The sequence below is a fragment of the Salvelinus alpinus genome, chromosome 8 (assembly GCF_045679555.1).
Source record: "Salvelinus alpinus chromosome 8, SLU_Salpinus.1, whole genome shotgun sequence".
In the NCBI taxonomy this organism is placed as follows: domain Eukaryota; kingdom Metazoa; phylum Chordata; class Actinopteri; order Salmoniformes; family Salmonidae; genus Salvelinus; species Salvelinus alpinus.
In genome coordinates, this window is record NC_092093.1 from 46,065,263 (window position 1) to 46,091,078 (window position 25,816).

General features: G+C 44.9%; 1 protein-coding gene across 5 annotated transcripts in view; it reads right to left on the reverse strand.

Annotated features, from left to right (window-relative positions):
* nktr (natural killer cell triggering receptor) overlaps window positions 1-25,816 on the reverse strand; it is an 82,967-nt gene that overhangs the window by 16,048 nt on the left and 41,103 nt on the right. For 4 of the 5 annotated variants that reach the window (XM_071414060.1, XM_071414059.1, XM_071414056.1 and 1 more), the window contains 7 exons: window positions 22,660-22,747; window positions 17,805-17,834; window positions 16,259-16,404; window positions 3,299-3,509; window positions 2,938-3,108; window positions 2,167-2,254; window positions 1,364-1,515 (listed from right to left, as the gene is read on the reverse strand). In XM_071414060.1, the coding sequence (XP_071270161.1) occupies window positions 1,364-1,515; window positions 2,167-2,254; window positions 2,938-3,108; window positions 3,299-3,509; window positions 16,259-16,404; window positions 17,805-17,834; window positions 22,660-22,747 (886 nt within the window). Of the gene's footprint in view, window positions 1-1,363; window positions 1,516-2,166; window positions 2,255-2,937; window positions 3,109-3,298; window positions 3,510-16,258; window positions 16,405-17,804; window positions 17,835-19,768; window positions 20,300-22,659; window positions 22,748-25,816 lie in introns of those variants that run through there. The other variant, XM_071414061.1, reaches the window with a different exon arrangement.

A 25,816-nucleotide genomic window follows, 5' to 3' on the forward strand; every position in this document is an offset into this window, starting at 1 on the left:
GCTGCAGGATTTTAATCCATGACGGCGTAGTGTGTTACTAATGGTTTTCTTTGAGACTGTGGTCCCAGCTCTCTTCAGGTCATTGACCAGGTCCTGCCGTGTAGTTCTGGGCTGATCCCTCACCTTCCTCATGATCATTGATGCCCCACGAGGTGAAATCTTGCATGGAGCCCCAGACCGAGGGTGATTGACCGTCATCTTGAACTTCTTCCATTTTCTAATAATTGCGCCAACAGTTGTTTCCTTCTCACCAAGCTGCTTGCCTATTGTCCTGTAGCCCATCCCAGCCTTGTGCAGGTCTACAATTTTATCCCTGATGTCCTTACACAGCTCTCTGGTCTTGGCCATTGTGGAGAGGTTGGAATCTGTTTGATTGTGTGTGGACAGGTGTCTTTTATACAGGTAACGAGTTCAAACAGGTGCAGTTAATACAGGTAATGAGTGGAGAACAGGAGGGCTTCTTAAAGAAAAACTAACAGGTCTGTGAGAGCCGGAATTCTTACTGGTTGGTAGGTGATCAAATACTTATGTCATGCAATAAAATGCAAATTAATTATTTAAAAATCATACAATGTGATTTTCTGGATTTTTGTTTTAGATTCCGTCTCTCACAGTTGAAGTGTACCTATGATAAAAATTACAGACCTCTACATGCTTTGTAAGTAGGAAAACCTGCAAAATCGGCAGTGTATCAAATACTTGTTCTCCCCACTGTAGGTATTATATATAGTAGTTATAGTAGCTATGTATTATATATATATATATATATATAGTAGTTATAGTAGCTATGTATTATATATAGTAGTTATAGTAGCTATGTATTATATATATATATATATATAGTAGTTATAGTAGCTAGGTATTATATATAGTAGTTATAGTAGCTATGTATTATATATAGTAGTTATAGTAGCTATGTATTATATATAGTAGTTATAGTAACTATGTATTATATATAGTAGTTATAGTAACTATGTATTATATATAGTAGTTATAGTAACTATGTATTATATATAGTAGTTATAGTAGCTATGTATTCATTCACTTGTACAACTGACTAGGTATCCCACTTTCCCTTTCCCTATTATATATTTATATATACAGTACCAGTCAAAAGTTTGGACACACCTACTCATTCAAGAGTTTGCCTTTTTACTATTTTCTACATTGTAGAATAATAATGAAGACATCAAAACTATGAAATAACACATATGGAATCATGTAGAAACCAACAAAGTGTTAATCACATGGTTTTAGTGTAGCTGGGAGTCTCCTATTGTATTGTGACACTTTAATGTTAAGGCCCTTTCGGCCCTATGGTGCAGTTCCACTATGTATTGTATACAGTGAAACAGTGGTGTACTTCTCTCCTCGGCTCCATCTCTCTTCGCTGGGTGGCTGGTAGGTCTTGGTTCTCTGCATTTCCTCCTTCCAGTGGGGAGGAGTTTCGCTGCTTCCTTGTCCCTCCTCCTCCGAAGCCGAGCGCGACTTAGAGCACGTCGGGGTGTGGTACCTCTGCAGAGAGAACAGAACAGGAAACTAACCAGACTGCCCTACAGCACACTGGTGTTCTGCACATGTCACTTCCTCCCCTGATAGTCCAGTTTCTACACAGAGCTCCTGATGTCCGTGAAGTCAACATTGAATGGTTGCTTTAGTGGGGATTTAAAATAATCTAACAGTGCAAAACGAGAGCTAGGCAGTTAAACCAGAAATATAGGCAAAGACCAACAGATTTCTCAGGACATTCAGCAACATCTGGTATAGTATGGTAGTAGTTATAATAGGATAATGTACCATTGGTATGGTATGGTAGTAGTTATAATAGGATAATGTACCATTGGTATAGTATGGTAGTAGTTATAATAGGATAATGTACCATTGGTATAGTATGGTAGTAGTTATAATAGGATAATGTACCATTGGTATAGTATGGTAGTAGTTATAATAGGATAATGTACCATTGGTATAGTATGGTAGTAGTTATAATAGGATAATGTACCATTGGTATAGTATGGTAGTAGTTATAATAGGATAATGTACCATTGGTATAGTATGGTAGTAGTTATAATAGGATAATGTACCATTGGTATAGTATGGTAGTAGTTATAATAGGATAATGTACCATTGGTATAGTATGGTAGTAGTTATAATAGGATAATGTACCATTGTCCCTCTGCCTTTGATCTTGCGTCCAGACTTGGTGACTGACTGCTTCAGGTCATTGGGAAGGGAGGAGGCCTCTGCCGCAGTTCTGGAAATAACATGAACACAATTATAGACAAACAAACTGGAAGACATTTGGTTTTCAGTTTAGGTCATTTTGAGGCTTAAAAAAGTTAGTTAATGCCCCATTTTCAATGACAGGCATTTTTCAATTAACATTCCAGGTCAAGTTGTCAATTCTTGAGTTAAATTAGGTAACTACTGTATTAAACAAGATTAGACTGAGCCTGGATTGGTCCGGGACTAGATTGACCCTAGATTAGATTGGTCCGGGACTAGATTGACCCTAGATTAGATAGGTCCGGGACTAGATTGACCCTAGATTAGATAGGTCCGGGACTAGATTGATCCTCTATGGATGCAACACATGATAGGATCAGAATCAAGAGACTGACGTGTCTGGTTGGTCCTCCTGGCCCGGCTGGTTAACAGGGTTAGTAACAGAGAGAGGGTTAGTATCAGAGATAGACTGACGTGTCTGGTTGGTCCCCCTGGCCCGGCTGGTTAACAGGGTTAGTAACAGAGAGAGGGTTAGTATCAGAGATAGACTGACGTATCTGGTTGGTCCCCCTGGCCCGGCTGGTTAACAGGGTTAGTAACAGAGAGAGGGTTAGTATCAGAGATAGACTGACGTGTCTGGTTGGTCCTCCTGGCCCGGCTGGTTAACGGGGTTAGTAACAGAGAGAGGGTTAGTATCAGAGATAGACTGACGTGTCTGGTTGGTCCCCCTGGCCTGGCTGGTCTCTCCTCAACAGGAAGCGGTTCTCAGGAACAGGAGGGATCTCCTCTGGACGAACTACTGGTTTCTCTCTCTTCACACCACTCTGCTCCTTCCCTCCACCCTCCTCCTCCACAGCTACCGCCATCCCTCCATCCACAGGGCTGTGAGAAAATTATTGAGTGAGCAGCAACAAAAAAACACACCAATTAAAAAAACATCACAACCGTGGAATGTAAACCGATTTGACACCTCAGCTTAAATGTGCAGGAGAGTTTCACATCATAATAAGCCCGAAATGTCTCGTGAATAATTTAGCCGTATTGGTGTGAGGTAGTCCACAGTGAACCTCACCTCTTCAGACCAGGCTCCACCCTGTCAGTGTGACCCTCTCTCTTCACCTCCCTCTCTCTCCTCCTCTTCTTGGAGCGTCTCTTTCGCTTGTGATGGTGGTGCTTCTCCTCAGATTCACTCCCAGACTCCAGAGAGGAGAACTGGGAGGAGCCAGGAGAACTGAGGGAGGAGTCTGCAGAATGCGACCGCCGCTTCCTCTTTCCTTCCAGAACTACAGAACAGAGACAGAGAGACAGAGAGACAGAGAGACAGAGAGAGAGAGAGAGAGACAGAGAGAGACAGAGAGAGAGAGAGAGAGAGAGACAGAGAGACAGAGAGAGAGAGAGAGACACACACACACAGAGAGACAGAAACAGATAGAGAGTGAGTGAGTGAGAGACACACAGAGACATATAGAGAGTGAGTGAGTGATACACCTTGAACAGGACAGTATCAGAACCTTTGCTATGGACCTAAAGGATGCAACACTTGGCAGGGACCCACACACCCATAACCCCAGCAGCAGAGGCCCCCCACCCCACCTTCTGAAACAACAGTAGCCCCACCATCCCCAGGAGAGAAGAGCCAGACACGGCTTAATACAGGACAGCTCTACTAGACCCCATCACAACACAGCTCTACTAGACCAGGCCCAACACAGCACAGCTCTACTAGACCCCATCACAACACAGCTCTACTAGACCAGGCCCAACACAGCACAGCTCTACTAGACCAGGCCCAACACAGCACAGCTCTACTAGACCAGGCCCAACACAGCACAGCTCTACTAGACCAGGCCCAACACAGCACAGCTCTACTAGACCAGGCCCAACACAGCATAGCTCTACTAGACCAGGCCCAACACAGCACAGATTTACCAGACCAGACCCGCCTCAGGACAGCTCTACTAGACCAGGCCCAACACAGCACAGATTTACCAGACCAGGCCCAACACCGCACAGCTCTACTAGACCAGGCCCAACACAGCACAGCTTTACCAGACCAGACCCGCCTCAGGACAGCTCTACTAGACCAGGCCCAACACAGCACAGATTTACCAGACCAGACCCGCCTCAGGACAGCTCTACTAGACCAGGCCCAACACAGCACAGATTTACCAGACCTGCCTCAGCACAGCTCTACTAGACCAGGCCCAACACAGCACAGATTTACCAGACCAGACCCGCCTCAGGACAGCTCTACTAGACCAGGCCCAACACAGCACAGATTTACCAGACCAGACCCGCCTCAGGACAGCTCTACTAGACCAGGCCCAACACAGCACAGATTTACCAGACCAGGCCCAACACAGCACAGCTCTACTAGACCAGGCCCAACACAGCACAGCTCTACTAGACCAGACCCGCCTCAGGACAGCTCTACTAGACCAGGCCCAACACAGCACAGATTTACCAGACCAGACCCGCCTCAGCACAGCTCTACTAGACCAGGCCCAACACAGCACAGATTTACCAGACCAGACCCGCCTCAGGACAGCTCTACTAGACCAGGCCCAACACAGCACAGATTTACCAGACCAGACCCGCCTCAGGACAGCTCTACTAGACCAGGCCCAACACAGCACAGATTTACCAGACCAGACCCGCCTCAGGACAGCTCTACTAGACGAGGCCCAACACAGCACAGATTTACCAGACCAGACCCGCCTCAGGACAGCTCCACTAGGCCCGGCCCATCAGAACACAGCTCTACCAGGCCTGGCCCATCATAACACAGCTCTACCAGGCCTGGCCCGTCACAACACAGCTCTACTAGACCCCGTCACAACACAGCTCTACTAGACCCCATCACAACACAGCACTACTAGACCCATCACAACACAGCTCTACTAGACCCCATCACAACACATCTCTACTAGACCCATCACAACACATCTCTACTAGACCCATCACAACACAGCTCTACTAGACCCCATCACAACACAGCTCTACTTAATTGCCTTAATAGACCTTAATTGCCTACCGTGTGTAAGCTGTTAGTGTCTTAACAACCGTTCCACAGGTGCATGTTCATTAATTGTTTATTGTTCACTGAACAAGCATGGGAAACAGTGTTTAAACCCTTTACAATGAAGATCTGTGAAGTTATTTGGATTTTTATGAATGATCTTTTAAAGACAGGGTCCTGAAAAAGGGAAGTTTATTTTTTTGCTGAGTTTAGTTGCGGAGTCCCTGTAATCCTAAATTCAGATCATTCAGGCGAGAAAAAACATCACCCAGATAGGCCAGTCGTGTGAGAAACTCGTCATCATCCAAGCGGTCAGACGAGTGAAAATGATGGTCAGTAAAGAACTTCAAGCTCGTCTCTCAATTCAAAAACACGTGTCAATACTTTGCCTTTTGATAACCAGTGCACTTCTGTACGTTGTAAAAGCGTTACATGGTCGCTGCCCATCAGTGCATAGTGCAGAAAATACACGAGAGTTCAGGAGCCTTGCTTTAACAAAGTTAACCATTTTCACTGTAGTGTCCAAAATGTCTTTCAAGCTGTCAGGCATTCCCTTGGCAACATGAGCCTCTCGGTGGATGCTGCCGTGTACCCAAGTGGCGTCGGGAGCAACTGCTTGCACGCGCGTTACCACTCCACTATGTCTCCCTGTCATGGCTTTTGCTCCATCAGTACAGATACCAACACATCTTGACCACCAATGTCCATTTGATGTCACAAAACTGTCCAGTACTTTAAAAATATCCTCTCCTGTTGTCCTGGTTTCCAGTGGTTTGCAGAAGAGGATGTCTTCCTTAATTGACCCCCAATAAACGTAACAGACATATACAGTTGAAGTCTGAAGTTTACATACACTTTAGCCAAATTAAATTTAAACTCAGTTTTTCACAATTCCTGACATTTAATCCTAGTAAAAATTCCCTGTTTTAGGTCAGTTAGGATCACCACTTTATTTTAAGAATGTGAAACGTCAGAATAATAGTTGAGAGAATGATTTATTTCAGCTTTTATTTCTTTCATCACATTCCCAGTGGGTCAGAAGTTTACATACACTCAATTAGTATTTGGTGGCATTGCCTTTAAATTGTTTAACTTTGGTCAAACGCTTTGGGTAGCCTTCCACAAGCTTCCCACAATAAGTTGGGTGAATTTTGGCCCATTCCTCCTGAAAGAGCTGATGTACAGTGGGGCAAAAAAGTATTTAGTCAGCCACCAATTGTGCAAGTTCTCCCACTTAAAAATATGAGAGAGGCCTGTAATTTTCATCATAGGTACACTTAAACTATGACAGACAAAAGTAGATTTTTTTCTCTCCAGAAAATCACATTGTAGGATTTTTTATGAATTTATTTGCAAATTATGGTGGAAAATAAGTATTTGGTCACCTACAAACAAGCAAGATTTCTGGCTCTCACAGACCTGTAACTTCTTCTTTAAGAGGCTCCTCTGTCCTCCACTCGTTACCTGTATTAATGGCACCTGTTTGAACTTGTTATCAGTATAAAAGACACCTGTCCACAACCTCAAACAGTCACACTCCAAACTCCACTATGGCCAAGACCAAAGAGCTGTCAAAGGACACCAGAAACAAAATTGTAGACCTGCACCAGGCTGGGAAGACTGAATCTGCAATAGGTAAGCAGCTTGGTTTGAAGAAATCAACTGTGGGAGCAATTATTAGGAAATGGAAGACATACAAGACCACAGATAATCTCCCTCGATCTGGGGCTCCACGCAAGATCTCACCCCGTGGGGTCAAAATGATCACAAGAACGGTGAGCAAAAATCCCAGAACCACACGGGGGACCTAGTGAATGACCTGCAGAGAGCTGGGACCAAAGTAACAAAGCCTACCATCAGTAACACACTACGCCGCCAGGGACTCAAATCCTGCAGTGCCAGATGTGTCCCCCTCCTTAAGCCAGTACATGTCCAGGCCGGTCTGAAGTTTGCTAGAGAGCATTTGGATGATCCAGAAGAAGATTGGGAGAATGTCATATGGTCAGATGAAACCAAAATAGAACTTTTTGGTAAAAACTCAACTCGTCGTGTTTGGAGGACAAAGAACGCTGAGTTGCATCCAAAGAACACCATACCTACTGTGAAGCATGGGGGTGGAAACATCATGCTTTGGGGCTGTTTTTCTGCAAAGGGACCAGGACGACTGATCCGTGTAAAGGAAAGAATGAATGGGGCCATGTATCGTGAGATTTTGAGTGAAAACCTCCTTCCATCAGCAAGGGCATTGAAGATGAAACGTGGCTGGGTCTTTCAGCATGACAATGATCCCAAACACACCGCCCGGGCAACGAAGGAGTGGCTTCGTAAGAAGCATTTCAAGGTCCTGGAGTGGCCTAGCCAGTCTCCAGATCTCAACCCCATAGAAAATCTTTGGAGGGAGTTGAAAGTCCGTGTTGCCCAGCAACAGCCCCAAAACATCACTGCTCTAGAGGAGATCTGCATGGAGGAATGGGCCAAAATAACAGCAACAGTGTGTGAAAACCTTGTGAAGACTTACAGAAAACGTTTGACCTCTGTCATTGCCAACAAAGGGTATATAACAAAGTATTGAGATAAACTTTTGTTATTGACCAAATACTTATTTTCCACCATAATTTGCAAATAAATTCATTAAAAATCCTACAATGTGATTTTCTGGATTTTTTTTCTTCTCATTTTGTCTGTCATAGTTGAAGTGTACCTATGATGAAAATTACAGGCCTCTCTCATCTTTTTAAGTGGGAGAACTTGCACAATTGGTGGCTGACTAAATACTTTTTTGCCCCATTGTAACTGAGTCAGGTTTGTAGGCCTCCTTGCTCGCACACGCTTTTTCAGTTCTGCCCACAACTTTTCTATATGATTGAGGTCAGGGCTTTGTGATGGCCACTCCAATACTTTGACTTTGTTGTCCTTAAGCCATTTTGCCACAACTTTGGAAGTATGCTTGGGGTCATTGTCCATTTGGAAGACTCATTTGCGACCAAGCTTTAACTTCCTGACTGATGTCTTGAGATGTTGCTTCAATATATCCACATAGTTTTCCATCCTCATGAAGCCATCTATTTTGTGACGTGCACCAGTCCCTCCTGCAGCAAAGCACCCCCACAACATGATGCTGCCACCCCCGTGCTTCACGGTTGGGATGGTGTTCTTGGGTTTGCAAGCCTCCACCTTTTTCCTCCAAACATAACGATGGTCATTATGGCCAATCAGTTCTATTTTTGTTTCATCAGACCAGAGGATATTTCTCCAAAAAGTACGATCTTTGTCCCCATGAGCAGTTGCAAACCGTAGTCTGGCTTCTTTATGGCGGTTTTGGAGCAGTGGCTTCTTCCTTGCTGAGCGGCCTTTCAGGTTATGTCGATATAGGACTCGTTTTACTGTGGATATAGATACTTTTGTACCCGTTTCCTCTAGCATCTTCACAAGGTCCTTTGCTGTTGTTCTGGGATTGATTTCCACTTTTCGCACAAAAGTACGTTCATCTCTAGGACAGAACGCGTCTCCTTCCTGAGCGGTATGACGGCTGCGTGGTCTCATGGTGTTTATACTTGCGTACTATTGTTTGTACAGATGAACGTGGTACTTTCAGGCGTTTGGAAATTGCTCCCAAGGATGAACCAGACTTGTGGAGGTCTACAATTTTTTTTCTGAGGTCTTGGCTGATTTCTTTTGATTTTCCCATGATGTCAAGCAAAGAGGCACTGAGTTTGAAGGTAGGCCTTGAAATACATCCACAGGTATAGGTACAGCTATTGACTCAAATGATGTCAATTAGCCTATCAGACGCTTCTAATACAATGACATCATTTTCTGGAATTTTCCAAGCTGTTTAAAGGCACAGTCAACTTAGTGTATGTAAACTTCTGACCCTCTGGATTTGTGGTACAGTGAATTATAAGTGAAATAATCTGTCTGTAAACAATCGTTGGAAAAATTATTTGTTAACAAGAAATTTGTGGAGTGGTTGAAAAACGAGTTAATGACTCCAACCTGAGTGTATGTAAACCTCCGACTTCAACTGTATCACTTAATCCATATTAAAGACAAGACACTTCCATCAATGTAATTGTCTGCATAATTTAAAATCCCAATATATATATATTTTTTAAAATATATAAAATACAGTGCCTTTGGAAAGTATTCAGACCCTTTGACTTTTTCCACATATTGTTAGGTTATAGCCTTATTCTAAAATTTACTAAATTGTTGTTTTTCTCATCAATCTACACACAATACCCCAGAGTGACAAAGCAAAAACAGGTTAGATTTTTTTGCTAATATATATATATATAAAAAACTGAAATATCACATATCACAAGTATTCTGACCATTTACTCAGTGCTTTGTTGAAGCACCTTTGGCAGCGATTACAGCCTTGAGAATTCTTGGGTATGACGCTACAAGCTTGGCACACCTGTATTTGGGGAGTTTCTCCCATTCTTCTCAGATCCTCTCAAGCTCTGTCAGGTTGGATGGGGAGCGTTGCTGCACAGCAATTTTCAGGTCTCTCCAGAGATGTTTGATTGGATTCAAGTCCGGCCTCTGGCTGGGCCACTCAAGAACATTCAGAGACTTGTCCCGAGGCCCCTCCTGCGTTGTCTTGGCTGTGTGCTTAGGATCGTTGTCCTATTAGAAGGTGAACCTTCGCCCCAGTCTGAGGTCCTGAGCGCTCTGGAGCAGATTTTCATCAAGGATCTCTCTGTACTTTGCTCCGTTCATCTTTGCCTTGATCCTGCCGCTAAAACATCCTCACAGCATGATGCTGCCACCACCATGCTTCACTGTAGGGATGGTGCCAGGTTTCCTCCAGACGTGATGCTTGGCATTCAGGCCAAAGACTTCAATCTTGTTCTCATCAGACCAGACAATCTTGTTTCTTATGGTCTGAGAGTCATTTAGGTGCCTTTTGGCAAACTCCAAGTGGGCTGTCATGTGCATTTTACTGAGTGGCGTACGTCTGGCCACTCTACCATAAAGGCCTGATTGGTGGAGTGCTGAAGAGATGGTTGTCCTTCTGGAAGGTTCCCCCATCTCCACAGCCTCTGTATGAGCTGTAAAATATGACCCGGATTCACTGAGACAACGAGCAGCACAGCATTACACCACGGCCCCTTGTCAAAAGTAGTGCACTATAAAGGGAACAGAGAAAAAAGGCGTCTCTCTACTCAGTGGTTTGAACAACAACAATAATATTTGGAATCTGGGATTAACATCCGAAAGTCCCTGCAGCTTTTTGCCTGACCATGGCTATCTATATATTCTGAGTAGCATTAGACTTTAAGATTATTGAAATTGAAATTATTCTCCTTCATAGGGATGTGGTTTTATGTCACTTTGTCTCTTGAACACTTGGTATGTATAATAACAACCTAGTTAAATAGGTACGTAGAATAACAGCAGGTTTTCACCTACCAGTCTGGTTAAATAGGTACGTAGAATAACAGCAGGTTTTCAACTACCAGTCTGGTTAAATAGGTACGTAGATTAACAGCAGGTTTTCACCTACCAGTCTGGTTAAATAGGTACGTAGATTAACAGCAGGTTTTCACCTACCAGTCTGGTTAAATAGGTACGTAGATTAACAACAGGTTTTCACCTACCAGTCTGGTTAAATAGGTATGTAGATTAACAGCAGGTGTTCAACTACCAGTCTGGTTAAATAGGTATGTAGAATAACAACAGGTTTTCACCTACCAGTCTGGTTAAATAGGTACGTAGATTAACAGCAGGTTTTCACCTACCAGTCTGGTTAAATAGGTACGTAGATTAACAGCAGGTTTTCAACTACCAGTCTGGTTAAATAGGTACGTAGATTAACAGCAGGTTTTCACCTACCAGTCTGGTTAAATAGGTACGTAGATTAACAGCAGGTTTTCAACTACCAGTCTGGTTAAATAGGTACGTAGATTAACAGCAGGTTTTCAACTACCAGTCTGGTTAAATGGGTACGTAGATTAACAGCAGGTTTTCACCTACCAGTCTGGTTAAATGGGTACGTAGATTAACAGCAGGTTTTCACCTACCAGTCTGGTTAAATGGGTACGTAGATTAACAGCAGGTTTTCACCTACCAGTCTGGTTAAATAGGTACGTAGATTAACAGCAGGTTTTCAACTACCAGTCTGGTTAAATAGGTACGTAGATTAACAGCAGGTTTTCAACTACCAGTCTGGTTAAATAGGTACGTAGATTAACAGCAGGTTTTCAACTACCAGTCTGGTTAAATAGGTACGTAGAATAACAGCAGGTTTTCACCTACCAGTCTGGTTAAATAGGTACGTAGAATAACAGCAGGTTTTCAACTACCAGTCTGGTTAAATAGGTACGTAGATTAACAGCAGGTTTTCAACTACCAGTCTGGTTAAATAGGTACGTAGATTAACAGCAGGTTTTCAACTACCAGTCTGGTTAAATAGGTACGTAGATTAACAGCAGGTTTTCAACTACCAGTCTGGTTAAATAGGTACGTAGATTAACAGCAGGTGTTCAACTACCAGTCTGGTTAAATAGGTACGTAGATTAACAACAGGTTTTCACCTACCAGTCTGGTTAAATAGGTACGTAGATTAACAACAGGTTTTCACCTACCAGTCTGGTTAAATAGGTACGTAGAATAACAGCAGGTTTTCAACTACCAGTCTGGTTAAATGGGTACGTAGATTAACAGCAGGTTTTCACCTACCAGTCTGGTTAAATAGGTACGTAGATTAACAGCAGGTTTTCACCTACCAGTCTGGTTAAATAGGTACGTAGATTAACAGCAGGTTTTCAACTACCAGTCTGGAAGGCCCAAAACATTGTCAAAGACTTCAGTCACCAAAGTCATCAACTGTTCTCTCTGCTATCGGTACCGGAGCGCCAAGTCTGGGTCCAAAAGGCTCCTTAACAGCTTCTACCCCCAAGCCATAAGACTGCTGAACAACTAATCAAATGGCTACCTGGACTATTTACATTGACACCCCCCCCCCCCTCCATTTTGTTTTACACTGCTGCTACTCGCTGTTTATTATCTATGGATAGTCACTTTACCCACCCCTACCTACACGTACATATTACCTCGACTAACCTGGACCCCACAAACTGACGCAGTACCTCCTGTATATAGCCTCGGTATTGTTATTTTATTGTGTTTCTAAATAAACTAAAGTATAAAATGAAAAGTAACTATTTTCTTAACTCTATTTTTGAACTGCATTGTTGGTTAAGGGCTCGTAAGTAAGCATTTCATGGTAAGGTCTACACTTGTTGTATTTGGCTCATCTGACAAATACAATTTGATTTATGAACAAAAGGTTTTCAACATAATCCAGGGAGAATCAGGAATGATGTCTAGGCCCCTTGCTTTTTTCAATCTTTACTAACGACATGCCACTCTATGAACGCGGACATTATACACGTCATCTACTACAGCGACTGAAATGACTACAACACGTCATCTACTACAGCGACTGAAATGACTACAACACGTCATCTACTACAGCGACTGAAATGACTACAACACTATACACGTCATCTACAGCGACTGAAATGACTACAACACGTCATCTACTACAGCGACTGAAATGACTACAACACTATACACGTCATCTACTACAGCGACTGAAATGACAACACTATACACGTCATCTACTACAGCGACTGAAATGACTACAACATTATACACGTCATCTACTACAGCGACTGAAATGACTACAACACTACACACGTCATCTACTACAGCGGCTGAAATGACTACAACATTATACACGTCATCTACAGCGACTGAAATGACTACAACACTACACACGTCATCTACTACAGCGGCTGAAATGACTACAACACTATACACGCCATCTACTACAGCGGCTGAAATGACTACAACATTATACACGTCATCTACTACAGCGACTGAAATGACTACAACACGTCATCTACTACAGCGACTGAAATGACTACAACACTATACACGTCATCTACAGCGACTGAAATGACTACAACACTACACACGTCATCTACTACAGCGGCTGAAATGACTACAACACTACACACGTCATCTACTACAGCGGCTGAAATGACTACAACATCACACACGTCATCTACTACAGCGACTGAAATGACTACAACATCACACACGTCATCTACTACAGCGACTGAAATGACTACAACACTATACACGTCATCTACTACAGCGACTGAAATGACTACAACACTATACACGCCATCTACTACAGCGACTGAAATGACTACAACACTATACACGTCATCTACTACAGCGACTGAAATGACTACAACATTATACACGTCATCTACTACAGCGACTGAAATGACTACAACACTACACACGTCATCTACTACAGCGGCTGAAATGACTACAACATTATACACGTCATCTACTACAGCGACTGAAATGACTACAACACTACACACGTCATCTACTACAGCGGCTGAAATGACTACAACATTATACACGTCATCTACTACAGCGACTGAAATGACTACAACATCACACACGTCATCTACTACAGCGACTGAAATGACTACAACATTATACACGTCATCTACTACAGCGGCTGAAATGACTACAATCAACAAGGCAGGTCCTACAGGCCCTAGTTTTGTCTCACCTGGACTACTGTTCAGTAGTGTGGTCAGGTGTAACAAATATGAATTTAGGAAAATTGCAATTGGTTCAGAACAGAGCAGCACGGCTGGTCCTTGGATGTGCACAGAGAGCTAATATTCATAATATGCATGTCAATCTCTCCTGGCTCAAAGTGGAGGAGAGTTTGACTTCATCACTACTTGTATTTGTAAGAGGTATTGACATGTTGAATTCACTGAGCTGTCAGTTTGAACTACTAACACACAGCTCAGACAGCTGTTCATACCCCACAAGACATGCCACCAGAGGTCTCTTCACAGTGCCCAAGTCCAGAACAGACTATGGGAGGAGCACAGTACTACATAGAGCCATGACTACATGGAACTCTGTTCCACATCAGGTAACTGATGCAGCAGTAGAATCAGATTTAAAAAACAGATAAAATACACCTTATGGAACAGCGGCGACTGTGAAGCAACACAAACACAGACACATGCATACACACACACACGATAACATACGTTGAGCCAGTAACCAAAAGGTTGCTGGATCAAATCCCAGAGCTGACAAGGTAAAAATCTGTTGTTCTGCCCCTGAACAAGGCAGTTAACCCAATGTTCCCCGGTAGGCCGTCATTGTAAATAAGAATTTGTTCTTAACTGGCTTGCCTAGTTAAATAAAAAGTTACATTTAAATACACACTATACACAAATGCATGGATTTAGTGTTGTAGATATGTGGTAGTAGAGTAGGGGTCAGAGTGCACACAGTGTGTTGTAGATATGTGGTAGTAGAGTAGGGGTCAGAGGGCACACAGTGTGTTGTAGATATGTGGTAGTAGAGTAGGGGTCAGAGTGCACACAGTGTGTTGTAGATATGTGGTAGTAGAGTAGGGGTCAGAGTGCACACAGTGTGTTGTAGATATGTGGTAGTAGAGTAGGGGTCAGAGTGTTGTGTTGTAGATATGTGGTAGTAGAGTAGGGGTCAGAGGGTTGTGTTGTAGATATGTGGTAGTAGAGTAGGGGTCAGAGGGTTGTGTTGTAGATATGTGGTAGTAGAGTAGGGGTCAGAGTGCACACAGTGTGTTGTAGATATGTGGTAGTAGAGTAGGGGTCAGAGTGCACACAGTGTGTTGTGAATTCTGTAATAAATGTATTGTTTTTACAATTATATAACTGCCTTAATTTTGCTGGACCCCAGGAAGAGTAGCTGCTGCCTTGGCAGGAACTAATGGGGATCCATAATAAACCCCAGGAAGAGTAGCTGCTGCCTTGACAGGAACTAATGGGGATCCATAATAAACCCCAGGAAGAGTAGCTGCTGCCTTGGCAGGAACTAATGGGGATCCATAATAAACCCCAGGAAGAGTAGCTGCTGCCTTGGCAGGAACTAAATGGGGATCCATAATAAACCCCAGGAAGAGTAGCTGCTGCCTTGGCAGGAACTAATGGGGATCCATAATAAACCCCAGGAAGAGTAGCTGCTGCCTTGGCAGGAACTAATGGGGATCCATAATAAACCCCAGGAAGAGTAGCTGCTGCCTTGGCAGGAACTAATGGGGATCCATAATAAACCCCAGGAAGAGTAGCTGCTGCCTTGGCAGGAACTAAGGGGGATCCATAATAAACCCCAGGAAAAGTAGCTGCTGCCTTGGCAGGAACTAATGGGGATCCATAATAAACCCCAGGAAGAGTAGCTGCTGCCTTGGCAGGAACTAATGGGGATCCATAATAAACCCCAGGAAGAGATGCTGCTGCCTTGGCAGGAACTAATGGGGATCCCTAATAAACGCCAGGAAGTGTACCTGCTGCCTTGGCAGGAACTAATGGGGATCCATAATAAACCCCAGGAAGAGTAGCTGCTGCCTTGGCAGGAACTAATGGGGATCCATAATAAACCCCAGGAAGAGTAGCTGCTGCCTTGGCAGGAACTAATGGTGATCCATAATAATCCCCAGGAAGAGTAGCTGCTGCCTTGGCAGGAACTAATGTGGATCCATAATAAACCCCAGGAAGAGTAGCTGCTGCCTTGACAGGAACTAATGGGGATCCATAATAAACCCCAGGAAGAGATGCTGCTGCCTTGGCAGGAACTAATGGGGATCCATAATAAACCCCAGGAAGAGTAGCTGCTGCCTTGGCAGGAACTAATGGGGATCCATAATAAACCCCAGGAAGAGTAGCTGCTGCCTTGGCAGGAACTAATGGGGATCCATAATAAACCCCAGGAAGAGATGCTGCTGCCTTGGCAGGAACTAATGGGGATCCATAATAAACCCCAGGAAGAGTAGCTGCTGCCGTGGCAGGATCCACAATAAATACAATACAAACTACCAGTCTAGTTAAATAGCTAAGGGGTAACACAGGAGTGAATGACAGATAATTTACTCCATGGAGTGAGGGAGGGATTAGGCAGTGTGGTCCCTACCATCGTTGGCTGACTTAGTGATGAGCTGACCACAGTCCATAACCCTAACATCAGCGTACGGCCTGCTGGCTCCGTCCGTCTTCAGACCCTCAATCCTCTTGATCACCTCAAAGCCTGAGATGACCAGGCCAAACACCACATGGACCCTGCAGAGAGGAGAAGGGGTCAGAGGGGTGGAGAGGTTAGGGCCCACAGTACCACAGAGAGGTTAGGGACCACAGAGAGGTTAGGGACCACAGTACCACAGAGAGGTTAGGGACCACAGTACCACAGAGAGGTTAGGGCCCACAGTACCATAGAGAGGTTAGGGCCCACAGAGAGGTTAGGGACCACAGTACCACAGAGAGGTTAGGGACCACAGAGAGGTTAGGGACCACAGTACCACAGAGAGGTTAGGGCCCACAGTACCACAGAGAGGTAGGGCCCACAGAGAGGTTAGGGACCACAGTACCACAGAGAGGTTAGGGACCACAGAGAGGTTAGGGACCACAGTACCACAGAGAGGTTAGGGCCCACAGTACCATAGAGAGGTTAGGGCCCACAGTACCACAGAGAGGTTAGGGACCACAGAGAGGTTAGGGACCACAGTACCACAGAGAGGTTAGGGACCACAGAGAGGTTAGGGACCACAGTACCACAGAGAGGTTAGGGACCACAAAGAGGTTAGGGACCACAGTACCACAGAGAGGCTAGGGCCCACAGTACCACAGAGAGGTTAGGGCCCACAGAGAGGTTAGGGACCACAGTACCACAGAGAGGTTAGGGACCACAGAGAGGTTAGGGACCACAGTACCACAGAGAGGTTAGGGACCACAGTACCACAGAGAGGTTAGGGACCACAGTACCACAGAGAGGTTAGGGACCACAGTACCACAGAGAGGTTAGGGACCACAGTACCACAGAGAGGTTAGGGACCACAGTACCACAGAGAGGTTAGGGACCACAGAGAGGTTAGGGACCACAGAGAGGTTAGGGACCACAGTACCACATAGAGGTTAGGGACCACAGAGAGGTTAGGGACCACAGTACCACAGAGAGGTTAGGGACCACAGAGAGGTTAGGGACCACAGTACCACAGAGAGGTTAGGGACCACAGAGAGGTTAGGGACCACAGAGAGGTTAGGGCCCACAGAGAGGTTAGGGCCCACAGTACCACAGAGAGGTTAGGGACCACAGTACCACAGAGAGGTTAGGGACCACAGAGAGGTTAGGGACCACAGAGAGGTTAGGGACCACAGTACCACAGAGAGGTTAGGGACCACAGAGAGGTTAGGGACCACAGAGAGGTTAGGGCCCACAGAGAGGTTAGGGCCCACAGTACCACAGAGAGGTTAGGGACCACAGTACCACAGAGAGGTTAGGGCCCACAGAGAGGTTAGGGCCCACAGTACCACAGAGAGGTTAGGGACCACAGTACCACAGAGAGTTTAGGGACCACAGTACCACAGAGAGGTTAGGGCCAACCAAGATAGTTGTACTGATTAATGTTATGTGTACTGCCAAGTAAACCTTCTCTGGAGCTGCAAGGTAGTGAGACAAGACATACCCATCGAGATGAGGTGCTGTCTTGGTGGTTCTGTTCGAGGAATCCAACCAGGGTTGGGTTAGGGTTACAGTCCAGTATGGCCCGGGCAGAGTTATGGAACACAGCGAGAAAGGAGGGAGAGAATGAGAGGACAGATCACGGCAACCAAAACACAGGTAGCAACCACAACCATTATTACATAGCACTCATCTGCAACACGTCTTTGAAATGTTTATTTTAGGAGGTAAAAAATGTCATGACCAATTATACTGGGCTTAAAGAAGAGCTATAGTTGAGGTATTCTGTTATGAGGTGAGGACAGGTGTGTGTGTTGAGGTATTCTGTTATGAGGTGAGGACAGGTGTGTGTTGAGGTATTCTGTTATGAGGTGAGGACAGGTGTGTGTTGAGGTATTCTGTTATGAGGTGAGGACAGGTGTGTGTTGAGGTATTCTGTTATGAGGTGAGGACAGGTGTGTGTTGAGGTATTCTGTTATGAGGTGAGGACAGGTGTGTGTTGAGGTATTCTGTTATGAGATGAGGACAGGTGTGTGTGTTGAGGTATTCTGTTATGAGGTGAGGACAGGTGTGTGTGTTGAGGTATTCTGTTATGAGGTGAGGACAGGTGTGTGTGTTGAGGTATTCTGTTATGAGGTGAGGACAGGTGTGTGTTGAGGTATTCTGTTATGAGGTGAGGACAGGTGTATGTGTTGAGGTATTCTGTTATGAGGTGAGGACAGGTGTGTGTTGAGGTATTCTGTTATGAGGTGAGGACAGGTGTGTGTTGAGGTATTCTGTTATGAGGTGAGGACAGGTGTGTGTTGAGGTATTCTGTTATGAGGTGAGGACAGGTGTGTGTTGAGGTATTCTGTTATGAGGTGAGGACAGGTGTGTGTTGAGGTATTCTGTTATGAGGTGAGGACAGGTGTATGTTGAGGTATTCTGTTATGAGGTGAGGACAGGTGTGTGTGTTGAGGTATTCTGTTATGAGGTGAGGACAGGTGTGTGTTGAGGTATTCTGCTATCAGGTGAGGACAGGTGATGAGGTATTCTGGAGCCATGAACAACAGAACCTTTTGTGACAACACAGTCATTGTCATGCTATACCATCATGACGAAATGTCAAATGACTCACTGTGCTCAATGTCAGAAGTAGACAATACATGTTCACACTACAATAATATATCATCTAGATGAATGTTCAAACGACTGCTGGCTCTGTTGTGTTGCTGCCCTGGTGCAGTAGAGAAGAGGCTGTGTTCATAGTGTACATTAAGTTACGGCCCTAGAAAATCCCTTTCATTTCTTTGCCTGATTCCATCTAGTTTTTCCCCAAATTCTGTTTCCTCGTTTAGTTTTTCCAGGTTTCCATTTTTCAAAAAAAATGCAGGTTTTCGCTCTCAAAAATCACACTTTTTATAATAGAAAAACAATCAAATTTGATGTTTTAAGTCCACCAACCATGCTTAAACCACATCAGGAGACCCCTTTTGAGATCTGTGAAAAATTCTTTAACTCAACTGCGCACCAGCCAGAGACCGAGTTTGCAAAACAAAATGGCCACTGGATTGAGGTAAATAATCATGATATTCTGCAAAGTAGGCGTAGGTTACATTGTAGTTAACATTCAACTGAGAAAGTTTTTGGGAAAGTCATTACATTAGCATCATCGCTAACAGCTACTACAAAAAGTGGTAGACAAACGCGCACACAGACACTCCCGTGCTGATAACTCTTCATGTTTTACGATAATCTGGGCAAAATAAATTACTTTTCTAATAAATTCAATACATTTAGTTGATGCATTTTTAATATTGTTGAATTCCATTTTAATTGTCTGGATTCCGTGATTGCATCCGCATTCTCCGCAACGTGGATTTTATAGGGCCCTACTACGTTTAAAACAGACTAGTGAATGAGAGATAAAGACAGACAGACAGGAGAAGAGAGGAGAGAGAAACAGAAACAGCCCCGGAGACATATTACCTTGGAAGAGCACGATGACTTTCTGCAAAATTTACACAAAAATGGCAAGAGAAACATTGTAACTTATTTGTGGGCAAAAATAAGGAATCCATGTTTGTTTATTTCTGTGCATTAAAGCACATCGACTGAAGGGGAGAAGGGTTGTAAAATTCAGACAAAATGATGCTATTCTGCAGTGCTTAGCTTTGAATACACAAATAGACAGGCCTCTATTCTGCAGTGCTTAGCCCTGACGTAACACATAGACAGGCCTCTATTCTGCAGTGCTTAGCTTTGAATACACAAATAGACAGGCCTCTATTCTGCAGTGCTTAGCCCTGACGTAACACATAGACAGGCCTCTATTCTGCAGTGCTTAGCCCTGACGTAACACATAGACAGGCCTCTATTCTGCAGTGCTTAGCCCTGACGTAACACATAGACAGGCCTCTATTCTGCAGTGCTTAGCCCTGACGTAACACATAGACAGGCCTCTATTCTGCAGTGCTTAGCCCTGACGTAACACATAGACAGGCCTCTATTCTGCAGTGCTTAGCCCTGACGTAACACATAGAAAGGCCTCTATTCTGCAGTGCTTAGCCCTGACGTAACACATAGACAGGCCTCTATTCTGCAGTGCTTAGCCCTGACGTAACACATAGACAGGCCTCTATTCTGCAGTGCTTAGCCCTGACGTAACACATAGACAGGCTTCTATTCTGCAGTGCTTAGCCCTGACGTAACACATAGACAGGCCTCTATTCTGCAGTGCTTAGCCCTGACGTAACACATAGACAGGCCTCTATTCTGCAGTGCTTAGCCCTGACGTAACACATAGACAGGCCTCTATTCTGCAGTGCTTAGCCCTGACGTAACACATAGACAGGCCTCCATTCTGCAGTGCTTAGCCCTGACGTAACACATACAGGCCTCTATTCTGCAGTGCTTAGCCCTGACGTAACACATAGACAGGCCTCTATTCTGCAGTGCTTAGCCCTGACGTAACACATAGACAGGCCTCTATTCTGCAGTGCTTAGCCCTGACGTAACACATAGACAGGCCTCTATTCTGCAGTGCTTAGCCCTGACATAATACATACAGTTGAAGTCGGAAGCTTACAAACACTCATGTTGAGTGTTTTTCAACCACTCCACAAATTTCTTGTCAACAAACTATATAGTTTAGGCAAGTCGGTTAGGACATCTACTTTGTGCATGACACAAGCCATTTTTCCAACAATTGTTTACATCGAGTGAATTATAAGTGGAATAATCTGTATCACAATTCAGGTGGGTCAGAAGTTTACATACACTAAGTTGACTGTGCATTTAAACAGCTTGGAAAATTCCAGAAAATGATGTCATGGCATTAGAAGCTTCTGATAGGCTAATTGACATCATTTGAGTCAATTGGAGGTGTACCTGTGGATGTATTTCAAGGCCTAACTTCAAACTCAGTGCCTCTCCTCTTGACATCATGGGAAAATCAAAAGAAATCAGCCAAGACCTCCGAAAAACAATTGTAGACCTCAACAAGTCTGGTTCATCCTTGGGAGCAATTTCCAAACGCCTGAAGGTACCACGTTTATCTGTACAAATAATAGTACGCAAGTATAAACACCATGGGACCACGCAACCGTCATACCGCTCAGGAAGGAGACGCATTATGTCTCCTAAAGATGAACGTACTTTGGTGCGAAAAGTGCAAATCAATCCCAGAACAGCAGTAAAGGACCTTGTGAAGATGCTGGAGGAAACAGGTACAAAAGTATCTATAGCCACAGTGAAACGAGTCCTATATCGACATAACCTGAAAGGCCGCTCAGCAAGGAAGAAGCCACTGCTCCAAAACCGCCATAAAAAAAGCCAGACTACGTGTTTGCAACTGCAAATAGTGACAAAGATGGTACTTTTGGAGAAATGTCCTCTGGTCTGATGAAACAAAAATAGAACTGTTTGGCCATAATGACCACCGTTATGTTTGGAGGAAAAAGGGGGACGCTTGCAAGCCGAAGAACACCATCCCAACCGTGAAGCACGGGGGTGGCAGCATCATGATGTGGGGGGTGCTTTGCTGCAGGAGGGACTGGTGCACTTCACAAAATAGATGGCATCAGGAGGATGGAAAATGATGTGGATATATTGAAGCAACATCTCAAGACATCAGTCAGGAAGTTAAAGCTTGGTCGCAAATGGGTTTTCCAAATGGACAAGGACCCCAAGCATACTTCCAAAGTTGTGGCAAAATGGCTTAAGGACAACAAAGTCAAGGTATTGGAGTGTCCATCACAAAGCCCTGACATCAATCATATAGAAAATCTGTGGGCAGAACTGAAAAAGTGTGTGCGAGCAAGGAGGCCTACAAACCTGACTCAGTTACACCAGCTCTGTCAGGAGGAATGAGCCAAAATTCACCCAACTTATTGTGGGAAGCTTGTGGAAGGCTACCAGAAACATTTGACCCAAGTTAAACAATTTAAAGGCAATGCTACCAAATACTAATTGAGTGTATGTAAACTTCTGACCCACTGGGATTGTGATGAAAGAAATAAAATCAGAAATAAATCATTCTCTCTGCTATTATTCTGACATTTCACATCCTTAAAATAAAGTGGTGATCCTAACTGACCTAAGACAGGGAATTTTTACTAGGATTAAATGTCAGGAATTGTGAAAAACTGAGTTTAAATGTATTTGGCTAAAGGTGTATGTAAACTTCCGACTTCACCTGTATATAGACAGGCCTCTATCTGCAATGCTTAGCCATGGCATAATACACAGACAGGCCTCAGATAAACAGCAAAACAAATGAGCTGAACCTGAAATGAACCTCAGCTACAGAAGGACATCTCATGTGGAAACCTATCGACCAGAAAGTAAATGTTATGAGACTTTCATGAATTTCTACTCACATGAAGAATTGTGACCCGTTGGTGTGTTTGCCGCGGTTGGCCATGGACAACAGGAAAGCTCGGTCGTGTTTGAGAATAAAGTTCTCGTCTATTTGAGAGAGAGAGACAGGGACAATCTGTGAGATTTTACACCTCTCACTGTCCGTGGTGGAGGTGGTGAGAGAGAGGGATAGAGATGGATAGAGGGAGTGAGAGGGACAGAGAGAGAGAGATGATAGAGGAAGAGAGGGGGATAGAGGAAGAGAGGGGGATAGAGGAAGAGGGGGATAGAGGAAGAGAGGGGGATAGAGGAAGAGAGGGGGATAGAGGAAGAGAGACAGGGATGTATAGAGGGATGGATAAAGAGAGGGACAGACAGAAAGAGGGTGAGAGAGGGCGAGAGAGAGAGCGAGGTACAGAGAGCGAGGGAGAGAGCACGAGGGACAGAGGGAGCGGGACAGAGGGAGAGAGCGCGAGGGACAGAGAGCGAGGGACAGAGGGAGAGAGCGCGAGGGACAGAGAGCGTGGGACAGAGAGCGTGGGACAGAGAGCGTGGGACAGAGCGCGAGAGAGCGAGGGACAGAGAGTGAGGGACAGAGCGCGAGGGACAGAGCACGAGAGAGTGAGGGACAGAGGGTGAGAGAGTGAGGGACAGAGGGCGAGAGAGCGAGGGACAGAGGGCGAGAGAAAGAGAGAGCGAGAGAGAGCGAGCGAGAAACAGAACCGGGAGAGAGAAGGAAAGAGCGAGAATGATATAGAGCAAGAGGGATAATATAGCGCGAGATGGGGCTAGAGCGAGAGGGGTTAGAGCGAGAGGGGGATAGAGCGAGCGAGAGTGATAGATAGATAGAGAGAGGGGGGGGGATAAGGCGAGGGATAGATAGAGAAAGAGAGGGTTAGAGAGAGAGAGAAAGAGAGGGATAGAGTGCGAGATCACGTGTCCTCCCAGTATAGGACTGACAGATCAATAACCTAAGATAGAATAGAGGTTCTAATAATGTGATCAATAAAACAATCATCCCTCACCTTCAGCCTGCTACAACCCTCACCTTCGTTAACATACATTAAATCTCACCAACCCCTACCACCGCTCTGCCCCCCACACCTACCACCGCTTTGCCCCCCACACCTACCACCGCTCTGCCCCCCACACCTACCACCGCTCTGCCCCCCACACCTACCACTGCTCTGCCCCCCACATCTACCACCAACCTGCCCCCCACACCTACCACTGCTCTGCCCCCCACACCTACCACCACTCTGTCCCCCACACCTACCACTGCTCTGCTCGTCTATCACCACTCTGCTCCCCGCCCCCTACCACCGCTCTGCCCCCTACCACCGCTCTGCCCCCCACACCTACCACCGCTCTGCTCGCCTATCACCACTCTGCTCCCCGCCCCCTACCACCGCTCTGCTCACCACCCCCTACCACCGCTCTGCCCCCCACACCTACCACCGCTCTGCCCCCCACACCTACCACCGCTCTGCTCGCCTATCACCACTCTGCTCCCCGCCCCCTACCACCGCTCTGCTCGCCTAACACCACTCTGCTCCCCGCCCCCTACCACCGCTCTGCTCGCCTATCACCACTCTGCTCCCCGCCCCCTACCACCGCTCTGCTCACCACCCTGTGCTGCTCACTACCCTACCTGGAAAAGCTATTAACAGGGACACGGCTTGAGTGGCTACAGCTAACAGGAATTGAAAGGTAGAAACCCCTGGAGACGGACACCATCAACTGGTTGACTGACTACCTGGCTGGTTGACTGACTACCTGGCTGGTTGACTGACTACCTGGCTGGTTGACTGGCTACCTGGCTGGTTGACTGGCTACCTGGCTGGTTGACTGACTACCTGGCTGGTTGACTGGCTACCTGGCTGGTTGACTGACTACCTGGCTGGCTGACTGACTACCTGGCTGGTTGACTGACTAGCTCAGGGGTTCCCAAACGTTTTATTAACTGTGGGACACACCTGGGGAGGGGTCCGTTTCCCCGGGACCCACCAGAAAAACATGACTCAGAACGGGGCGAGTTTTATTCAAAAAGTAGTAAAAAAAAAACTTGATCCCAAACATTTATATTCTCATCAATATGTGATAAGCTTTAATGGCAAATTTTAAGTAAATTACTAGAAATAGCAATTGATTAATGGACAACAGATTTTGTTCCAAATAGTTCAAATTCATTGTATTAGCCCATAGCTATAATTGATAGGCCTATTTATTTATTTTACCTTTATTTTACTAGGCAAGTTAGTTAAGAACAAATTCTTATTTTCAATGACGGCCTAGGAACAGTGGGTTAACTGCCTTGTTCAGGGGCAGAACGACAGATTTGTACCTTGTCAGCTCGGGGAATTGAACTTGCAACCTTTCGGTTACTAGTCCAACGGTCTAACCACTAGGCTACGCTGCCTATATTAATTATTACACTGAACAAAAATATAAAACACGACATGTAAAGTGTTGGTCCCATGTTTCATGAGCTGAAATAAGATCCCAGAAATATTCCATATGCACAAAAAGCGTATTTCTCTGAAATTCTGTGCACAAATTTGTTTACATCCCTGTTAGTGAGCATTTCTGGGGACTGGGGACACAAGGCCACACTGCACAATGGCACAGATGACTCATGTTGAGGGTGCGTGCAATCTGCAGGAATGACCACCAGAGCTGTTGCCAGAGAATTCTATGTTCATTTCTCTACCATATGCAGCAACATCGTTTCAGAGAATTTGTCAGTACGTCCAACCGGCCTCACAACTGCAGACCACATGTCTGGCGTCTTGTGGGTGAGCGGCTTGCTCACAACATTGGCATCAGCAGAGTGCCCCATGGTGGCGGTGGGGTTATGGTATGGGCAGGCATAAGCTGACAATGAACACAATTGCAATTTAAATCGAAGGCAATATGAATGTTCAGAAAGGTCCATTGTGAGGCCCATTTCTTTAAAGGTATCTGTGACCAACAGATGCATATCTGTATTCCCAGTCATGTGAAATCCATAGATTAGGGCCCAATGAATTGATTTAAATTGACTGATTTCCTCATATCAACTGTAAATGTTGCGTTTATATTTTTGTTCAGTATAGTATCGATATACATTATCATTGATAGGCCTACAGAAATTATTGATCTAGTATCGATATACATTATCATTGATAGGCCTACAGA